This window comes from Hakea prostrata, chromosome 4, assembly GCF_041222555.1.
Source record: "Hakea prostrata isolate BN-2017 chromosome 4, UWA_Hpros_2, whole genome shotgun sequence".
Classification (NCBI taxonomy): Eukaryota; Viridiplantae; Streptophyta; class Magnoliopsida; order Proteales; family Proteaceae; genus Hakea; species Hakea prostrata.
The window spans coordinates 28,440,939-28,460,486 of record NC_142603.1 but is presented as its reverse complement, the minus strand read 5'-3'; the positions used below and the strand labels follow the sequence as shown (position 1 = coordinate 28,460,486).

The 19,548-nt window shown below is 37.7% G+C and overlaps 1 protein-coding gene across 3 annotated transcripts; it reads left to right on the top strand.

The window, feature by feature from the left end:
* The first annotated feature begins 2,303 nt into the window (after nucleotides 1-2,303).
* LOC149018646 (NADH-ubiquinone oxidoreductase) lies at nucleotides 2,304-19,159 on the top strand. Of its 3 annotated transcripts, none has more exons than XM_089152806.1 (2): nucleotides 2,304-2,474; nucleotides 18,472-19,158. In XM_089152806.1, exon 2 carries the CDS (start codon nucleotides 18,484-18,486, stop codon nucleotides 18,763-18,765), a length of 282 nt encoding a protein of 93 aa, XP_089008932.1. In that variant the 5' UTR covers nucleotides 2,304-2,474; nucleotides 18,472-18,483; the 3' UTR covers nucleotides 18,766-19,158. The 3 variants fall into 3 exon arrangements, with proteins under 3 accessions (XP_089008932.1, XP_089008931.1, XP_089008933.1); XM_089152805.1 differs by having other exon boundaries at nucleotides 2,307-2,478; nucleotides 18,472-19,156; XM_089152807.1 differs by lacking the exon at nucleotides 2,304-2,474 and adding an exon at nucleotides 2,512-2,644 and having other exon boundaries at nucleotides 18,472-19,159.
* The last annotated feature ends 389 nt before the right edge of the window (nucleotides 19,160-19,548 follow it).

The following is a 19,548-nucleotide window of genomic DNA, read 5'->3' as shown; positions in this document are numbered from 1 at the left end:
CTCAAGAGCGTAAATTTCCCATTAATGCCACGAACATTCCAACTAAAAAACAACATTTTAGATTTGTTCTCTCTCCACCAGCACACAAAAAGAAGTCAAGGCCACCACACTAGAGTAGCAGATAGAGAAAGCAAACAAGTGATACAACCAACTACAAAGTGAGCATGATTAAGGGTAGAACACATGAAGGTTACCAGTAAAGACCTGGAAGAGTACACATAGTGAGCAACCATAAGAGGTTAGAAATCTGCTAAATATGTGATCTTAAAAAAGAGAATTAGCAAAGTTGCGGACAAGGTGAAATAGATGAGAGCAGCATATAAAATTAAAATTAGCAAAAATATCAAGATACCACAAGAAATATGAGACAGGGGTCACTTGGTTGTCCAACAAGGTTTGATCCAGAGTTGGTGCTTGGTAAAAAGCATTGGAGAAGGGGTGGAGCATGTTTTGATTTGCCCTATCATAAATTCTCATCAAGATATCATCTTTCATGGAGTTCAAGCAGGAGTTGGGATTGATGGAGTTAGAAAGAAAGGTGTTGCAAAGGTTTGGAAAGATTCCATAGGGTCAAAGTCCTGTACTACGTTGCTCAAGGAACGCTTCCTCTTGCGGGTTGGATGTCCATGTTTAGCCCTCCAATTCTAGCTTGTCTCGAACGGTTCATCCTTCGGGTCTCCCAATCCACCCTATTCATTTTTTGAAAGAAAAGCCAATATCGTTTTAATGATCATCAACCATGATGATATGAGGTCTAGTAGAAGTCGGGACCAGTTGCTTTAGTTTATCTGTTCTCTATTGGTTATGTCATGTAGTAGTTGATGATGATGGTAATGGGGGGAGTGTGGAAAGGCCCAAAAGCAAAAAAGAGTCCATTATGACTCTCCAACCATGGCATAAAAGATCTTCACAACAATGTTTTCTTCTTTTACAGTCAATAATGTATTTGTTATAATGATGATTGTAAAGGGTCTTGGATGGATTGTGAAAAGTAGCACATTAGATTTTGCTGAATTGATGTTGAAGATAGGTGAATGAAGAATCCTTCAACTAGTATTATAAAAGATCGTTACACTAGACTACAACTACTAGTAATTGCGAAATGGTTTTTCTCTATTATGACTACTAGTGTTACTTTTTTTTCCCCAACAATTTTTGATAAATGTATAAAATTAAAAAACGAAGAAAATAGTAACTAAAAGAGCTAAGGGATATGATCATTGAGCCAAGGAGGGGAAACTTTCTTCATTTATATTTTTTTCCTTATATTTGTTATGATGATGGTTGTAAAGGGTCTTGGATGAACCTTGAAAAGTAACATTGACGACTTTGCTAAATCGATTTTAAAAACGGGTGAATAAAGAACTCCTTCTCGTAGTATTACAAAATATTATGGATAATTACTGTTGCCCCCTTTATTATAGCTTTGATTGCTATTTTATCCCTTATAATTTTTGAAATTACTAATCTAACCTTAGACTTTACCTATAACTACTGTTGCCCTCTACCTTTAAATTCCATTAGTTAAGTGATGACATGTCAATTTTTATTTATTAAACCCTAATTTGGTGTTATTTTTTAGTTTTTGTTATTTACTTTTTGTTTTTTTGGAAGTTGAGGTTCATCCGGGCCAAGGGAACTGTCTGCAAGGATCAAACCCATGACCTCTTCACTGAGAAATATTGATCTTTACCCTCTAGCAATCCTGCATTGGCAGAAAAAATAAAAAAGGCAAAATATATTTAAATTTAGTTTTTGTTATTTACTTTCGAATTTGATGTTCTCAATTTTAAGAGGTTCTTACTTCCATTAGATTTTCAGTTATTTACTATCTAATTTGGTGTTATCAATTTTAGGAAATTCATTTTCTTAGCAAAAAAATTAATTTAAGTACTATTTTTTTCGAATTCAAAATAATAAAGATACAACTCTAAAATTGGTACTTGATAGGTTTTTTTTTCTAGCTAGTCGATATTGTTTTCCATTTCTTAATTTTATAAGGGTAAAATAAATATTAAATATGCAATTGCAAACCAAAAAAAGAAAAGAAAAATATGCAACTGTAATTGTCTCTTTAATACGATTTGAATTGAGAGGAGCAATAGGTCCTTTTAATAATTAAGCTATAGTATAGCCGACAACAATAATTATCTCAAAAGATTATCAATAATAATTTCTTTTTCCGGTAGAAATTATACTAGACTTACTATAAATTACGAAATGGTTTTCTCTATTATGCACCGAACGTTTTATTTTTTTTCGTTTTCATTCAAAACGATTTTTTCCAATTATTTTGGTAAATAGATCAAAATAAAAAAGAAAAATGGTATATCTCTGAGCGAAGGAGTGGAAATGCTCTTCATTTATATTTTTCCCTATATTTAAATCCAAAAAAGTCCAGCTACGAGAGAGACCTTCGACGACGAGAGCGCTGCGACGAAACACAGCGGAAACCTCTTCCATTCGACAGACAGGTAGGTATGTTGATCTCCAAACTCTCTTTGATTTCCCTTCAAACAGTCGAATGATTGAGGGTTTTGTTCCGTTGATCTCCTTCTGGAAGAAGTGTTTTCCTTTTGTTTGATCCGATATCAGAACGAACGGTTTAGACTTTAGGGTTATATGTCCCCATATCTGTGTCTTCGTAGGTTTTTTCTGTTCCTATTTAAACTTTCTTGGCTTCTTTGGTAGTTAGTTTTTTTGTTCCTTCAAATATCTTCACTCTGTTAGTTTTTCTATAATGCCTAGTTTGGCAGGAGTTTGTGCATACACTTTTAATTATTCAATCCTTATTTTGTGCTTAATAAAACTAGAAAATAGTTTATACATTCATCGTGCCTCCCATCATCCGTGACTCGATTCGCACCAAAGTACTTCTTGAAATTTTGATTATGGGATTCTGATTTTCAGTATGCTACGGTAGATTCCTCTGTTTCTTCCTTGTATCTTGAATAAGATTGACAATCAAAACAAATAATACTCACATAATGGATGTGCCGGAATCATAAATAATAGCCGATTGATTCGGTAAATTTGGTAGCTTAACTTTCAAATGCATGAATCAATGTCGATTCTAATCAAGATTCTTGGGTTCACTGGCGAAACTTCAAAATGGAAATAAAAGTTACTGAGCATAAAGCAGTCATATAATATAACTTGGAATAGTCTGAGCTCTTCGCTTGATCTATTTCTAAGTTTTGAATGGTCTGAGCTCTTTGCACGATGCACACTAAATACCTTCTTGAAATGTTGATTATGGGATTCTTATTTTCAGTATGCTATAGTAGATTGCTGTGTTTCTAGCTCGTACCTTGAATAGGACTGACAATAAAAAAAAATGATTCTCACATATTGGATGTGCCAGAATCATCAACTATATTAGATTAATCAAGATTCTTTGCTTGATGAAATTCGCTTAAATTTTGGAGTTACATGGTTGTTAGAAACACCAATATGATTATTTAGCTCATGTTTGAATAATCTAATTTGATATGGAGAATTACAATTTTGTAACTGAATATTATCTGCTATATTTGGATTGGTCTGCACAAGTTCCTTTTCTTTTTGTTCTTTCCCTCCTCCCACCTTCTGGGGGCGGGGGATTGTTATTGTTTGCTGATGTCTCTTTTCATTTCAAGTTTACTTTGGTTAGGAAACAAGCAATTCAATTTAGGGGGCAATGGTTATGAGTTAAATGTGAGTACTTTCTCATTCATTTTAGTGGCAATAAATTTGAAAGCCTTAACCCAAAACCAGACCTACTGAGCTCAGCTCAGCCCAATCCAAGCCCTCCCTAATTAGGTTGGCACAGATTGACCTTGATTGACCATGAACTGCATGCGATCTAGGGTCTGGCTAACCCTGACCTTGATGCTGACCTTTACTAGCCTGACCTTTGACCTTGACCCTATGATGTAGTTCTGGCCTTTTAGATTGGTAGGAAACCAACTAGAAACTGATAACTAAAGGTTGAACTAAATTTTAATGAAGGGAATTGAGCGGGAATGATTCATCAGCAATAATTAGGGATAGGATTTGTATTTTTGAAAGAGGGAGATGAAGGAATTCAGGATTTAGGATGGTCAATTTAGGATGGGACTTGGATTGTGAGGAGAATTGAATCAAAGAAAGGGGCTGTTTTAACGGTCGGTTTGATCTAAGATGAGTTCAGGGTTTGGGGAAGAAATTTTGAGAAGGGGGAAAAGTAGGGGTGTCCAAGGGCTTGGTTGGGTCGGGCCAACCTTGAACCCTAACCCAAAACTAGAGGTTGAAATTGAAACCCAAACCCTACCCAACCCTGTTAGGGTTTAGAATTACCAACCCTAGCCTAACCCTAACAAGGCCCCCCAACCCGGCCGCCTTGATTAGCCTTGATAGGGTTGGGTTGGCCCTAATTAACCCTGACCCTAAACCCTAGTTTTTATTTTTGAAAAAAAGGATAAAAGTGCCATTGCTAGAATCAAACCCGCACTCTTACCATTGAAGAGTATTGATTCTACCAACAGACCAGCGCTGCACCTGTTTTGCTTTTGTGCTTGTATTACATTTAATTATAAATACAACTTTAAATAGATTACACTACCATAGGGTCGGGTTGGGCTGGGCCCTATCAGGGTTGATCATTTTGTAACCCAAGCCCGTCCTTCGGATTGAAAAAATCAGGCTGAGATCGGGCCGGGCTTAGGGTGGGCTTGGCCTGGGCCGGGTCAACGGGTTTTTTTTGACACCCCTAGGGAAAAACTATCACCAGCATCAATCTCAGAGTCAAATTCAAATAGGATGGAAGCTCCCACAAAATAACCAAAACAAGCCACCTAGGCATCCCATGGTAAGTTATCAGTCATATCACATACGGATTCCTTCAAACAATCCGCACAGGCTTCAGTGCTTCACACCACAAGGTATGGATTGGGATCACCAATCCCACCAACCTTAATAAACATAAGACAAATCTTTAATGGAGTAGAGCAGCAAAAAGCATTTTCATTGTCAAAATTCTGTTGAATACTTGCCCTCCCCAACCCTTCTTAAAACTGTATTTTGAATACTCAATAAGTATACTCTTATATTAAAAAGGAAGGCCTAACTCATTTTTAAACTATTGGGCAACATAGGTTGACTAGAGTGAAGCAAACAGAGTCAATACACAACTGACTAAAAGAATACTAGTTCAGCCCCATTAAAGCACTCACTGACAACTAATTACAGCATGCATTTATTCACATAGAATCTCTCAGTGAAATCCACTTAGAATCTCTTCACTGAGATAATTCTAAACAGCTTAAAATAAGCCTAATATACAAACAAACAACTAATCTGGCATGCAACTTATTCTTACCCATAATTTAGGCCCATAAAGGTGGCTTAGGAAATTGAAATTAGAAACCCTTGGACCAAAGGCCATGTATGTAACCCCATCCTAGAGTCATTTCTAAACAAAGAAGTCTAAACTGATCTTGTACTGCCATTTAGAAGGCAATTACATTTTAAGTATTTCCCAATCACGCCCTCAGACCAAACCCATCAACTTATAATTTATCCACTAAACCAATGAATGTCTGCATGTTTTAAAAGAAAGTGAGGAACAAACAAGGAAAACTATATGGTTTCAGCAGGGTTTCCTTCCAAATCTAAATAAATAAACCAATGCAAGGCTAGTAGGAGGCCACAATAGATGGCAAGATTGTATTATGAGAAAGTGTTCTGAAACTGAAATTTATTAAGAATAAAAAATAAACTTCAACGTGATGGTACAAACAGAAGGCAAATATTACCCTAAAGCTTGGCATGAGATGTCCATGGGAAATGCCTAGCTTATCAAAACCTGGGAACATCAAATCACGGAACTCCAAAAGTTTTAGATAAAATGCCAACAAACAAACTCCCATAATTACTAATAAGAAAAAGAAACAGACAGTATAAAGAACTGAAGACAGCGCGCGCCAGTTTGAGATTTCAATATTATGTTGCAAAATAAAAAGAAATTCTGTATCAGTCACTTTTATGTGCTGGAAAATATATCTAAAATGACCAAAGGAAGAAACAAGTCTATCACAAAAGAACTATGCTTTAGTTTTTGATTCCCGATCATCAAAGGAGAAAAAGAAAATCAGAAAAAAGGGAAATCAAGCGGTTAAGATATGCAAGTCAAAACTGTGAATCAATTATCATGAACCCTATGTTCCAGATCAAATTATATTTTGGGTCCTGATCATGGATTCCATTTTGAATCAAAACCAAGTTTTAAGTCATTTACTTGCTTTTGGCTTGGCAGTTGGTATCTACAGAGAGATAAATAACTTGCGGCTATCTATCTGTTGGTTTCCAAATTCCCATCAAGACAACATGACCAATCTCTCTATATCTTGATACTAGCTTTTGTACTATTGCATCTTATATGTTGTTATATTGGCTTCTATATGTGTTATTTTGTTTTCCATTCTTGAGGGGACGTCTGGTTCAGAAACCCCAAATTTTCATATTCTGAAATATTTGGTAACTATGTGTATGCACTTGTTTTAGTGTCAAGTTCAGAGCCTGATCTGGTGGTAGTATGTTTTGTTTGAGACTTTTGATTTTCTCCACCTTCTTTTTAATCTTTCCAGATTTGCATGAATCATATCTTGCTATGCCAAACTCAACTTAGCTTGAATAAACCAGCATCCCCTATTTTGTTTGACTGCATAAAATTGACATGGTTGGGTTTGGGTTTATCTGGGTTTAGGTTGATTATCCCAGCTTGGGTTGACAATTTGATGCTTAGTTGGTCAAACTTGCATCTATGGCTGTTACGGAGGTAATTATGGAGGTAGACTAATGTAGTGGTTACAAATGGGTCATTCTTGTGTATGATGTCACAGTGTGAAAAAATAGGGTTTATCCTGTGCACAATACTCCTGCCACTGCAGATTTGGGGAGAGTCATAAGGTTCACAGCTTTACCCCTGCTTTCGTAGAAAGGTGTTTTTAGGCTTGAACCTGTGACTACTTGGTCTCTGTAGCAGTCCATGCAACTGGAAAGACCAGAACAACAGGGAAGAAGAAGGGAGAAGAAGGGAGAAGAAGGGAGAAGAGGGAGAAGACGAATGGAAGAAGAGGGGAGACAGCTCCACATGAGAATCTCTTTCCTAATGTGTTTTACTTATAATATATAAAGCAATCTCTGTTTGGGATAACTTTCCTAAACTGAGTTACAGCAAAAAGATAAAGTGAACATTACTTTCAATGAGTTATAGCAAAAAGACCTCTACTTCACTAATCTGAGTTATACATAGATATTTGTTGGGGATAAAGTTGATTACACAACTATTATCTCACAAGGAATATTATTTCTGTTTTGTACTTCTGGGTGCTAGCATGTTCAGCCTGCTGGATGAATTTAATGAACTTTAAAATCATGTGAATACTATTTCCTGATTGACATTTCTGCCTTCTGATATTGGTTTAGGGATCCTGAAATTCAATGTGTGTAATGAGATTAAAATGTCTGTGGTGTTGATGCAGATCCAACACTGAATTAGATGTACTTTTGCCCTTTTGAAATCAACCTGGGGTTGACAGAGATGGGATGCTGGGTACTGTAACCCAGGGTCTGGGCCAGTCTTCAGGAAACTCTCAAGTAGAACAAGCAGCAGATTAGGGTTTAATTTTGAAGTTTTAGGTCTGATTTTCAGTCAACTCTTGAAGGACAGCTACTAGCACACTGCAATACACCAACTGCTTAGGGTTCCAAGCTGAATTAGGGTTCACAAATTCTGTAATCAAGTATTTGGTTGTGCACAGCAGCTAGTATTGCTCAATTCTAACCTGCGGTCAAGGGTTTTGACTTCCAAGGCTTTGGTCTACAGTTGAGAGGGGAATGATTTTGGAGGGGAAGATAGGGTTCAGCCAGGCTGTGCTAAGGCTGAAACTTGGGAGAATTAATTCTGTTGTATTGCTCTGTAGTTACAGAATTTATTTCTTAAGGCCACATTCAAAACTAGGTTTCCTATTTGTCTTAGGACTCTTGATTAGGGTTTTTTTTTTTTTTTTTTTTTTTGGCGTTTTTTGGGGGGGGGGGGGTTGAGAGGGTGAGGGTGTGGAGAAGGTAATCCTAAAAGGATTTAGGGTTTATCTGAGGGGTTTGGGAGTTATGAGAGTTTTAGTATAACTAGGGTTAGAGTTTCTAAAGGTTGAAGTTGAATTGCGGGTTTTTACTGAACTGATGAAGGGTGGGGCTGTGATGGATTTAGAAAAATGGGAAGAGGGGTGCAATCCTAGGGGGAGGGTGATACTAGGGTTTAGATTGGGAGGGCTGCTGTTACTGCTGCAGGCCATGGGGGATGGTTTCAGATCTTGTGCAAGGGGTGGGGAGGGGAATAGGTTAGGGTAGGGGGTTGGGGGTGTACTTGGTTGGGGTGAAGGATCTCTTGAGGGTTGATGGAATTGGAATGTGATTGTATCTAGGCTGCTATAAACTTGAAGAAGAAGATAAAGCTGGAAATGCAGAAATCAGAAAACACTAGCAGCCGTTGGCTTCCCTCCTTGGGAACCCATGACTCCCATTCAAGTATCCATTCAGTTCCCTTTTTTATTCAATCAGATCTCCCTTGTTACATTTTTCTTGGGGCTGGGTTTTTTTTTTTTTTTTGGGGGGGGGGGGGGCCCTCTTTAGCCCCAAGGAATAACTGGCTTACGTAACCAATTTGACTCAACTTAGGTAACCTAGGTGGAATCAACTTATGGAATCCACTACAACTCAACAACTCTTAAAACAAATAGAAAATGAGTCTTCTAGAGAATTCTTGAACATGGATAACTTGCAGAATAAACAACCAACTAACTGGGACTCCAACTCAGACAAAGACACTTTGATAACTTGTTAACCACGGACTCAGACTTAAAACAAAATGTGGATCTAAACTCCTTGAAGCAAGGTTATTAAAGCGCAGAAAGCGACTGGGGCTATGTCTTGGTGTTTAGGCGAATAAGCGGCGCTTAGGCGGCAATAAAGCAACTAAAGCGGTTTAGTCAATATTTTTAATATAACTACTTTTTAATACAAATACTTTTTATAATATACTAAAGTATCAAACAAACATTCAACAATCACATTCATAAAAATAAAAAAATAAAAAACATTTAAAAATCACAATTATGAAAAATTATCCAAAAGAAGATTAAAAACATAACTTCATCTCATCAAGCATCATAAGATTCATAACAATAATTATGTAGTATGTACTATATCAGTAATCAATGTGAAAAATGAAAATGAAAGTAGTAATTTTACATTCTTACTTACCTCTATGATAGTGTGATGCCAAATAAGTGTCTTGTACTCTTGTGCATAGATCAGTAATCAGAATTGATGTATCCATTTTTCCCTTTTTTTAATCAAACAGTGCCGACATGATATATTAATAGATCTCATTATTCCGATTTCCTAGTCATTTGTTTATTTAATGATTCATTGATTATCAATGTTGAATATGGCTCATGCTTCACATTCTGTTTCCGATAGGCACTTTGGGCCTCGGAGTTCATTTGCAAATTGGGCCTCGATTCCGAAATGGCTAACATATTTACATTTATATACGGCATTGTAGAATAAATTATGATTAAAAAAAAGAAAAAATAATATGCACAAATTACAAAATGTAAAAAAAGCGGTTACTTTAGCATCTAGGTGGCAATATGGCGCAAAAGGCGGCAAAGCAGTAGTGCCTAAGAAAAAAAGCGGCAAGAAATCAGCCCCTTAGTTAAGCGGTTCAAAACCGCTTTGCCGCCTAGGAGGGACGCTTTGATAACCATGCCTTGAAGAAAGTGGAGTACGACTAAGGAGATCTCCTCTAATTGGGAATCCTAAAACCAGACTAAGACTCTAATCACTTGTGCAATCGAAAAACAGAAAGTAGACGTTGGATCCTAAAATTATTTGAGACTCCAAGGGGTCGTTAATTACGACTCTTGCCCATCATGTTTTGGCCAGCCTACAAATGCACCTTTTAGGGTATGTTTTGGGGCTCAAAATCTGAGTTGCCTATGGCTGCCAATCCTAGTTACATTACTGGGCCTTTTCCCTGTAGGTTATTTTATTTTATTTTTATTTTTAATGATTATGGTCCAATTTTTGTGGGCATAAAACTTGAGTGTTTATGCCAAGCATGAAAATAATTTACGTAACTCTCCCACAATTTTTAAAATTCAGGATAGAGAAGTCTTTTCGTACGTGTCTGGAGTTGTTATTTAGGGTTCAAAGACCTCCACGCTATTTTTTTGGTGGAGAGGGGGGTGTTATGTTCTTTTAGGTCAAAGTTGTACAGCAACCCTTCCCAACCCTTCCTACCTTTTTTGCAACTCTCTCCCAATCCCAACTAAATTGAAAACCCAATTCAACCTAATTGCTGTTACTTTCCCTCTCCCCTTGATGCGACCAGGATCTACGGTTAAGCAGATTGGAATAATGCCGTAGATCTAGGCTCACTCCACGATCCTCCTCGCTGAAAATCAGCAGTCTTCTAAGGCTGGAATACCCTTCGGTGGAGGGGTTTTGATAAATTCTATAGGTTTTAGGGTTAGGATAGATTCAGCTAGTCTTAGGGGTTTAGGGTTTATGTTTTAGAGCTTGAAATCTTGATGTTTAGTAATTTCAGATTTTGAATTGAACTTAGGTTTTGAAGGATTTCATTATTAGGTGTTGCGAACCAAATTGTAGGGTTTAGCTTGTAGGGATGTTGCCCTAGATTTAGGCTCACTCTAGGATCCTTTGATAGAGTCAATGGTTAATTAGGGTTTAGAATACCCTAGGGTAGAATGGAATGGGTTGGTTATGGGTAAATTTCATCACTTTTAGTTTTGAAATTAAAAGTGATGAAATTTTAGGCATGGCGTAACTGGGGTTTTGGGAATTCAGGGGATATGTGGTTCCTTTTTGATATGGGCTGTGAAATGATGATTTCCTGGGGGTAAATGTTAGATTAATGTTTTATGGTCAAATATGTCAAATATATGAAACCCATTCCATGGGGGATATGGGATAAATTCCTTGAGATGGAAGCTTGGGGTCTATTGGTGTTAGAATGGGTTGAAACTTGAATGGGATGTAGGTAGTAATATAGGGATATAATTCTAAGTATGGTGGGGGATTTGGATGGCTAAATTGAAAGATATTAAGAATCTTGTTTTAGGGTCTTAAAAAGTATGTAAGAAAATAATTATATAAAGGGGTGTTCTTGATTGGCACATGCCTGGCTATATGCCGATGAAATTGGAAGTCTGGGACATGAATTTAAATCAATGCAAATATGGATATGATGCAAGAGAACCTAAGATCATTAAAATGCAACAAAAAAGACAACAACTAAAATTTAATATACAAGTAGTCAAGTACAAGTGTAGAATTCAGTAGTTAGTAGTACATGGTTAAAACAATAGCGTATGGTATAACAATATATGAAGAATTACAAATCACTAATTTATAGTACACATCACACTAAAATAACTTAATAATAGATGTTGTTGTTGCTGTGGTGGCTACATTCTCTCAACCCCGTAGACTTGCCTTTGCGAATGGTGGACATACCAGCCCATGTCATCGAGTCGGAACTGCCCTTATGTTGGTAGCATCATCCTCATAAAACAGCCAATCCATCTTAAATGAAATGTCGTAAAGGTAAGGACTTCTGCGATGAAATTTCAGAAATTTCAATTGGAATTTCATACTTTTCCATTTCGACTCATATTTTGTCCCGATGTGTACCAAAACATTGAAATCTTGGTGAAATTTCAAAATTTAAAACACTTAGAATAATAGAGCATGTAGTAATGTAACCAGCGATCTCAAATAATGGGATCAAATAAAACTGCAGGGGATTTTTACTGTAAAGGGGAGAAAGTGAAGAGAAGCAACAAGGAAAATGGGGATGAGAGAAAATAGAGATTGCAATAAAATACTTCTGCTGCAAGGAATTTCAACAGAAAAAAGGGAGGGAGAAAAAAACTTATTCGGGGCACAGTCGTGGGTAGGGAGAAAAGAGGAGAAAAAGATGAAGGAAGTAAGCTGATAGGGGATATGTGTAGGAGAGGAGGAAATAAAAGAGGCGAGGAAGGAAGGCTATTGGCAGAAAACAGGGCTGCTGTAAGATTTGGGGGGAGAAAAAAAAAGAAAGAAGAAGAAAAAGGGGAAATCAGGCAAGGATAATTGCTGGATTTAGGAGGAGGGAGAATGCTGGAAATTTCAGTCTCAAGAGAAGATCGAGAGGAGGAAGAAGAGGACCTGTTGAGAGAGAGAAGGGAGAGTTCCACCAGGAGAGAGAGAATTCCTTGTGCTGATTTGCGATCCTTTCTTTCTAAAATTTTTGTAGTCCCCTTTGGTGCTTTAGATGTTAGTAAATAAGAAAAATCCTTTCCTAAATATCCTTAATGAAATAGAGGAAAATTTCCTATACTGCCCTTACAGTAAAATGAAATCCAAGACAAAACTAATGTAACAAAAAAAGGTGTGGAGCATGGTCCTAAGGGTCCAGGTGACAGTTTACTTGTAGGTCTCCTCTCTCTCCTCAATGAACCAAGCCAAAAGCTGCCAAGGTGGTTGTCTTCATCTCTGGTAGCAGCGGACCGTGGGTGGACGTGTGATGTCCCCATCAGGGGGATACTTGCTGCCGCTGAGAAGAGGGGAAGGGTTAGGGATGCTTGTGGTAGGTTAGGAGAAGGGAAAGAGGCTAGCAATGGGCTGGGGTTGTGTTCTCTGACTTGGAGATGGTTAATTGCAGCTGCACTTGAAGAAGAATGCTGGAACCGAAGAAGAAGGGCTGAACTTGAGGAAGATGCACTCAAATCCGCCGTGGCCCTCCCAAGGAAGCCACAACTTTATTTGTCTCCAAACTCTTAATTTTTTATTCAATTCAACTTGCAATTATAGAGGTTGGAGGCTTCATTAATAACCTCAAAATAAGAAGTAAACTAAGACTAAGACTGGAAACCTAATTCACTTGAGATAGACTTACTAATTCTGATTAAACACTTACTTGACTAACAACCTCTCACATAAAAAGGACTCTATCATAACTTACTCTAGAGAGATCCAAGTAGGATTCTAAGAGTAGATATGGATTCGTAATATAAAGTAGATTCAAACTAGGGGATCCCAGCACGACTAGGAATCACATCTAGACAAGGGCTCTGCAATAACTCACAAAAACTCACATCCAAATGAGAAATAAAAATAGATTTAGGGTCTAGAAAATAAATTGGACTTAATGGGATCTAGACCGAGGACACCATGAAATTGCCAAAAATGACCAAAATACCCTTAGTCCGAATAAGAGGTCCCAGGGTTTGGGGAAGTGATGTAAACTATGATCTAGGGCTAAGGGTATTGCAGTAATTTCTCTAGATATATGGTTGCCTAGGAAGTTCAAGCGAAGAAGAGTGAGAATTCTAGGGTTTCAAAGGGTATTTTCACTCACAAACTTAGTCACAGTATGAACAGGGTTCTGGTTTTTATTTTTTAATTTTTTTTATCAGAAATCATAAATTAGGGTTTTTAGCAAGTTTGGCTGGGGTAGATGGAGACCTATCTTTTTTCTAGAACTAGGGTTTAATGTGTCAGAGGGTTTTGGAGGTCTGGATGATCTAAACTTAGGGTTTTAGAAGCTTTTAACATTCTGCAGAATTCTTCTAAGGAAGAAGATGAAGTACAGAGTTTTCAGACTTTAGGGAATTTAGGGTTTAGATGGTCTGATTGGGCTGAAACTGAGAGGGAAGGTCTTTACAGTTAGGGGGTAATGTTCCTAAAGTTTGGGACAGATCTAACGGTTAGATTGCCATAGATCTGACCTTGAATTTTAGCTCCTGGGAAAACTCCGAAAATTGCAGAAAAATTCCAGAAAATTAGAAAAGGGGTGAGAAGGGGATTGGGGTCATGGTTTTAGGGTTTGGGAGGGTGGCTAAGGGTAGGGAAGGGGTTGGGGTTGTCCTTACTTGATGGGAGGACACTTGAAGGCTGCTGGAATTTTGAAAGTTCTTGGACTATCGCAAGCTGAAGAAGCTGAAGAAGATGCTGGAATTTGAATGAAGATGCTGAATATTGAAGGAACTTTTCTCAATCCATCGAGGGGGTCCTTACTCAAGAACTTTTCATTCAATAATCCAGACTGAAAATTTCAATGCAATAAAGAGCTATTTATAGCCTAAAATGAAAGACATTGATTGAGTTTGGGAATCCTTAATAGATTAGGATTTGAACTCTAAACCAAAACACTCTAAACATAATCAAATTATTACAAGACCACAACTCTAGGATTGGAATCTTGTAAATACACTTGACTTGGGACCCAAGTACACTTCCAAAATATAAACAAGAGTTTTGACACGACACCCACTATTTTTGGGGTGAAACTAGTGATCACCCACCATTATGCTATAAATTACATGGTACCCACTTGAAAAATTACAAGTTACCCACAGTTAAGTTTTGCTGTTAAATGGGTGGTAAAATTACCTAAATGCCTTTCTAGTGAAGACACTTCTTGGCAGACATGGTGGTTCTTAGTTGCTTTTGGAGAGGACACTAGTGTCGTCGTCCGTGCCGGAGAAGGAACAGTTGTCTGTCCTGCCTTCCTTGACCTCAATTGTTACTTCAGTTTCTTCCCATACCTCCTCGAAACCTTTGCATAGGGAGGCTTAATCATCTTTAGATACTTCTGCACCACATCCTTTGAAAATCTCTTGTCATCTATAGCCGCTTCATTGGAGCTGTTTTGCTTCTGAAGTTTTCTCTAGAGCCACTTGAACTGTTGTCTCTGGTGGACAGAGAAGTGATGGGAAACTCTTCAACCCGCAACTTCACTGTGAGAAAATTTCCTTCTTGTTGTTGTTGGGTTTGGGGTGTTGATCTTCTTTTTCAGCAGTTGTAGCTTCGACATTTTATTCCGATTTCTTAGTAGTTGTCGATTTGGACTTCTTGGATCCCATCGTGAACACCTTTAACTTTGTGGCAGTTTTCAACAAGGAGATAGGGAACTGAAACTTCATGTTTTGCTCAGAAGGGTTCAAATCAAGGGACAATGGTTTGTTTGCTTCCAGATTTATCTTTTGGTTCGGATTGAAAGAATAATGCGTTTGCTTTTGGTTTTGATTAGAGAGAGAGAGTTGTCATGGTTGTCAAAGCATCTGCCTAGATGGTGAGGCGGTTTTTCAGCCACCTTGTTTTGAACCGTTTTGTTAATATGCATTTTTTATCACTTTTTCACCTAATTGCTACGACTTGTCGCCTTATTGCTGCCTAGACACCAAAACATTCACCGTTTTGACATTTTGTACATGATAATATTTTTTCTTGAATTTTATTCTACAAAGCCGTGTACGAACTTAATAGTTAGTCATTTTGGAATTGGGAATCAATGAATCATTAAATGGATAATGCAGAGGTAAGTAAAAATGTAAAATTACTACTTTCTTTTTCATACTTATATAATTTGATATAGTTATAGTCATAGGTTATGATGCTTGATGAGATGAACTTATGTTCGTGTTCTGTTTTGAATAATCTTTCATAATTATGATTCTTGAATGTTTGGTTTTTTTAGATGAGTGATTCTTGAATGTTTTTTTAGCGTATAATAGAAATCTATCAGCATAAAAGTAGTCGTATTGAAAAAATTTGACCCAACCGCTTTTGTCGCCCTTATTGTTGCTTAGGTGGAGCCCCAACCGCTTTGGTCGCCTTGACAACCTTGGGTGGGATCATTTAAAATGACTTTAAATTGGGGGGGGGGGGGGGTAAGGGCATTTAGGTAATTTTTTTGGGTAAACGGCATTTAGGTAATTTTACCTGTCATTTAACAACAAAACTTAATTGTGGAAAACTTGTAATTTTTCAAGTGGGTGCCATGTTATTTACAACATAATACTGGGTGGTCACTAATTTCACCCAAAAAATAGTGGGTGCTGTGTAAAAAACTCTAAAAATAAGAACCCCTTTGGATAAGGAATCTTATCTTATCCACAATTACCTAACTCAACACAACTTAAGCTCTCAAATAATTGTCAAAAACTTCTGATTACTAAGAAAAAAATTATTATCCATGACCCTTGAATCAAGGGGAATCTATCCAGACCCATATTGAGCCCTAAAAAGGGGCTGAAAAAAGACCAAAACACACTTGGGAGTCATTTGCTAGCTTTGATTGGCCGTTTGGATTTTGGAACCCAATTAGGGGGGGTGTCCTCTGGAACCCTTGGAAACAGTTTTCATCACTGTATGGAGAATCATGTGGCTGACTATATTTTATTTTAGATAAACTCAGTGTAGTAGAAATGAGGATGCTAAGATGGATAAGTGGCAAAACTAGGAATGAAAAGATAAGAAATGATCATATTAGAGTTGGTCTCGGAGTTGCTCCCATTAGTGATAAGCTTCGAGAAAGTCATTTGAGGTGGCACGGTCACATTCAACAGAGACCTATGAATGCCCCTGTACGTAGAAATGATATAATCTAGATTGAAGGAACTAGAAGAGCTAAGGGCAAACCTAAGATAACCATAAGAGAAGTGGTGAGAAAGGATATGCATAGCTTAGGCCTTGTATCTAGCATGATGTCAAACAGAACTGATTGGAAGGCAAAAATCCATGTTGCCGACCCCATTTAGTTGGGACAAGGCTTATTGTTGTTGTTGTCTCTTCCCTTCTCTTTTGCTTTTTCTTTATTGCTTTGTCTATCTGCTTTGAGTATTTAAATTCCTAGATGATGAATGGTTAGATTTTTTTTTTTTTTGGATGAATGGTTCGAGTTTTAATTCAATTTCAATTCCAATTTCCCTGGTTGTGTTGGTTAGGACGTTCTTTTAGATGCATTTGTCTTAGGCCGGTAGTTAAAAGTATATCACAATCACCACCGTTTGCACACTCTCGCATTACTAGGAGGATCCAAAAATAAAGTGGCTGATGGGAGTACCCATCCTCTCTTGTGCCTTCCTCTCTCACAGCTCTTTTAGATGTGCCACCAGGTGGTGTCTTCTCTGTTGACTTCCTTACCATTGATGCATCCTCATCTCTCCTGTCCTGTCATATCCTTTCCTCTCTCACTTATCTTTGATGATACTGATATCATCCCCAAACTTTTTGCACATCTGGGAGTATGGTTGAATCTGATGACAGTTTTTCAAGTTGAGGTTCTATGACATGATTTTCTTCATTGGTCTTTGGAAGTCCCAAGCCAAATCTATTGAGGAAATTTGAAAGAAATACATAGAAGATTCTGATGGTGGCTGAAGCATAAAGCTCTAACTAAACACCAAAGGCCAAAATCTTATCTTTTCCAAGTCCTCTATTAGTTTCACTTTTTTGACTGTCTAAATAATATCCAAGCTCTGGGCATATGTTTACCCTGGAGCCTTCCTCTTTTTGGGTCTTCATGTTGTGACTCATGTATAGTCAGATCCATCGTTAAAGTTTTTCATTGTTCTCTGTAACCTCTGATTTCTGAATTTGGGCTTGAAGGAGTTCCTGTCTGATTCATCGTTAAAGTTTCTCTTTGTTTGCTGTAACCTCTGATTTCTGAATTGTGCCAAGGCTTTGAAATTGCCTTCACTTGGTTGGTAGTTTGATGAGATAAATAGCTATCTTGTGTTTGAGATGGGCAACAAACCAGCAATCCGTTAATGTGTTAGAAGAGTATGTTTTGAGCAATGTCTCAATGATTTGCAAAGGTTCTAGATTTGCAGCAACTTTTGTTGCAGTGCAATGATTGATCAGGATGGAAGAGGAGATGTCTATTATCTAGCACACTGAGAGAGGAGTGATGAGTGTTGGGAGTGTACCCTCAGTAAGAGGAGCTGTTGCCGCCTCACCCGGGGCACCAGCTAGTGAGAATTTTAAGAGGGCGGAGAGGAACCCAGCATTTGACCCTAAGATACATCCGATCCAGTACTCCACTTTTAGACCTGCAGGGTGGATTTTAAAAAGGGTAACATTGTCATTGCATAATAAAATTAATGGGGTTAGTTTCCAGGGTTAGGGATGCAACTTTGGAGATCTTAAGAGTAGTAGATGTAATTCTTTGCCACTCCAGGGGTGCATAATTTCCTTTCTTCTTAAAATAACAATATTTAGGTAAGTGAAAACTATAAACTAGGATGTAGAAGCAAAACTTTAATCCCAAAGAAATTCTAACTTCACAATAAAAATCTTTATAGAACAAAGACATAAACTGAGCCCATGATTTTATGCTGGTGTACACTGGATCTCTACACTTACGGTGTTGGTGGTGTAGTCTGCACCTATAGCTGTTTTTCTTGGTTGACACCTGAGAGACGTCATAAGTACCGAAATGTAATTTTTAGAAGCTTAGGGTAATGAACCATTATTCTACCAACAACTTGCAAATTGTGTAGTGCAAATTCTTATCCGTACAGTGTGCTGCTTTTTTAGGTCTTATTGTAGATTAATGATTACCGTTCCTTGTGATAAATAATTGACTCTTGGGTGCAGATTAGAAGTAAGATGGGATTCATTATGGAGTTTGCAGAGAATCTGATAAGGAGGATGATGGAGGACCCAAAGGAGCGTGATCGGCAATTCAGGGAGCACGTTTATGCAGTGCAGGATCGCTGCAAAAAGACTAAAGAAATGTGGAGCCTACCAATCCGACCTTATGGGTTCTGGACGTTTGAACGCCACAATGCGCAGCTTGCATGGGATGCCCAGATCAGCCAGGTACCTGGACGGAGGGATCCTTATGATGACTTGCTTCTGCAGACTTATGAGAGCAGTACCCGCAAATGAGTGTTGATGGAGTCTGTCTTTTTCTTTGTGATGGATACTGTTATTTCTACATAACAGGTGTCTTTTGGCAAACCTGGAAAATTCTGCTTTCTTTTTCAATAAAAAAGAAAAACTACCGCTAAGACAGAATGATGGATGTAAATGTTCCCAAATCGGTATAATTTCTGACTTTGAATGTTTTAAGTTTGTTAAAAAAAACAAACTTAAAGTGGAAAAACATCATCTACTGTGCACAACAGTGCACATATATGTCAAATAGCTGGCTAAGAAAGCAAAGAAACTATAAGGCTATTTGGACTTTTCAAATTTGAAATTAGGCTTTTAATCTCAGCCTGTTATTTGGGTATAAAAAATGCACTGCTGTGAGAAAATATAAGGAGTTCTCAAGGCATTGATCCATCCATTTGATGTTGAATTTCTACAATTATTTGCAGTCAACCCAAATGAGATGAAAGTGACCCTTAGTTGCTTGGCCTTTTATTACCCTTCAGTTTTTGATTGCTCTGTTTTGCTTTTGGAACTACTTGCGTATGTATATGTACATGGGTTTAGGGAAGGTGTACATGTCCAAGGCTGGTGGGGAGTTCAGTTCGGTTCAGAGTTGATAACTGGTTCTAGTTCAATGGGTGGATTATTAGTTGCTTACCAGCCAGCTGATTAGTATTAGGATGTGGTTTGGATTTGGTTGAACCTTTTGAAACTGAAGTGGTTGATGGAGAGCCACAGGAGTGTGCAGTGATTGAAGCAATATTCAGATTCAATGTTATCTGTGGTCAATCCTGA

Excerpts from the sequence above, each read along its gene's own strand:
- LOC149018646 (XM_089152807.1), top strand. The coding sequence starts at position 18,484 with ATGGGATTCATTATGGAGTTTGCAGAGAATCTGATAAGGAGGATGATG.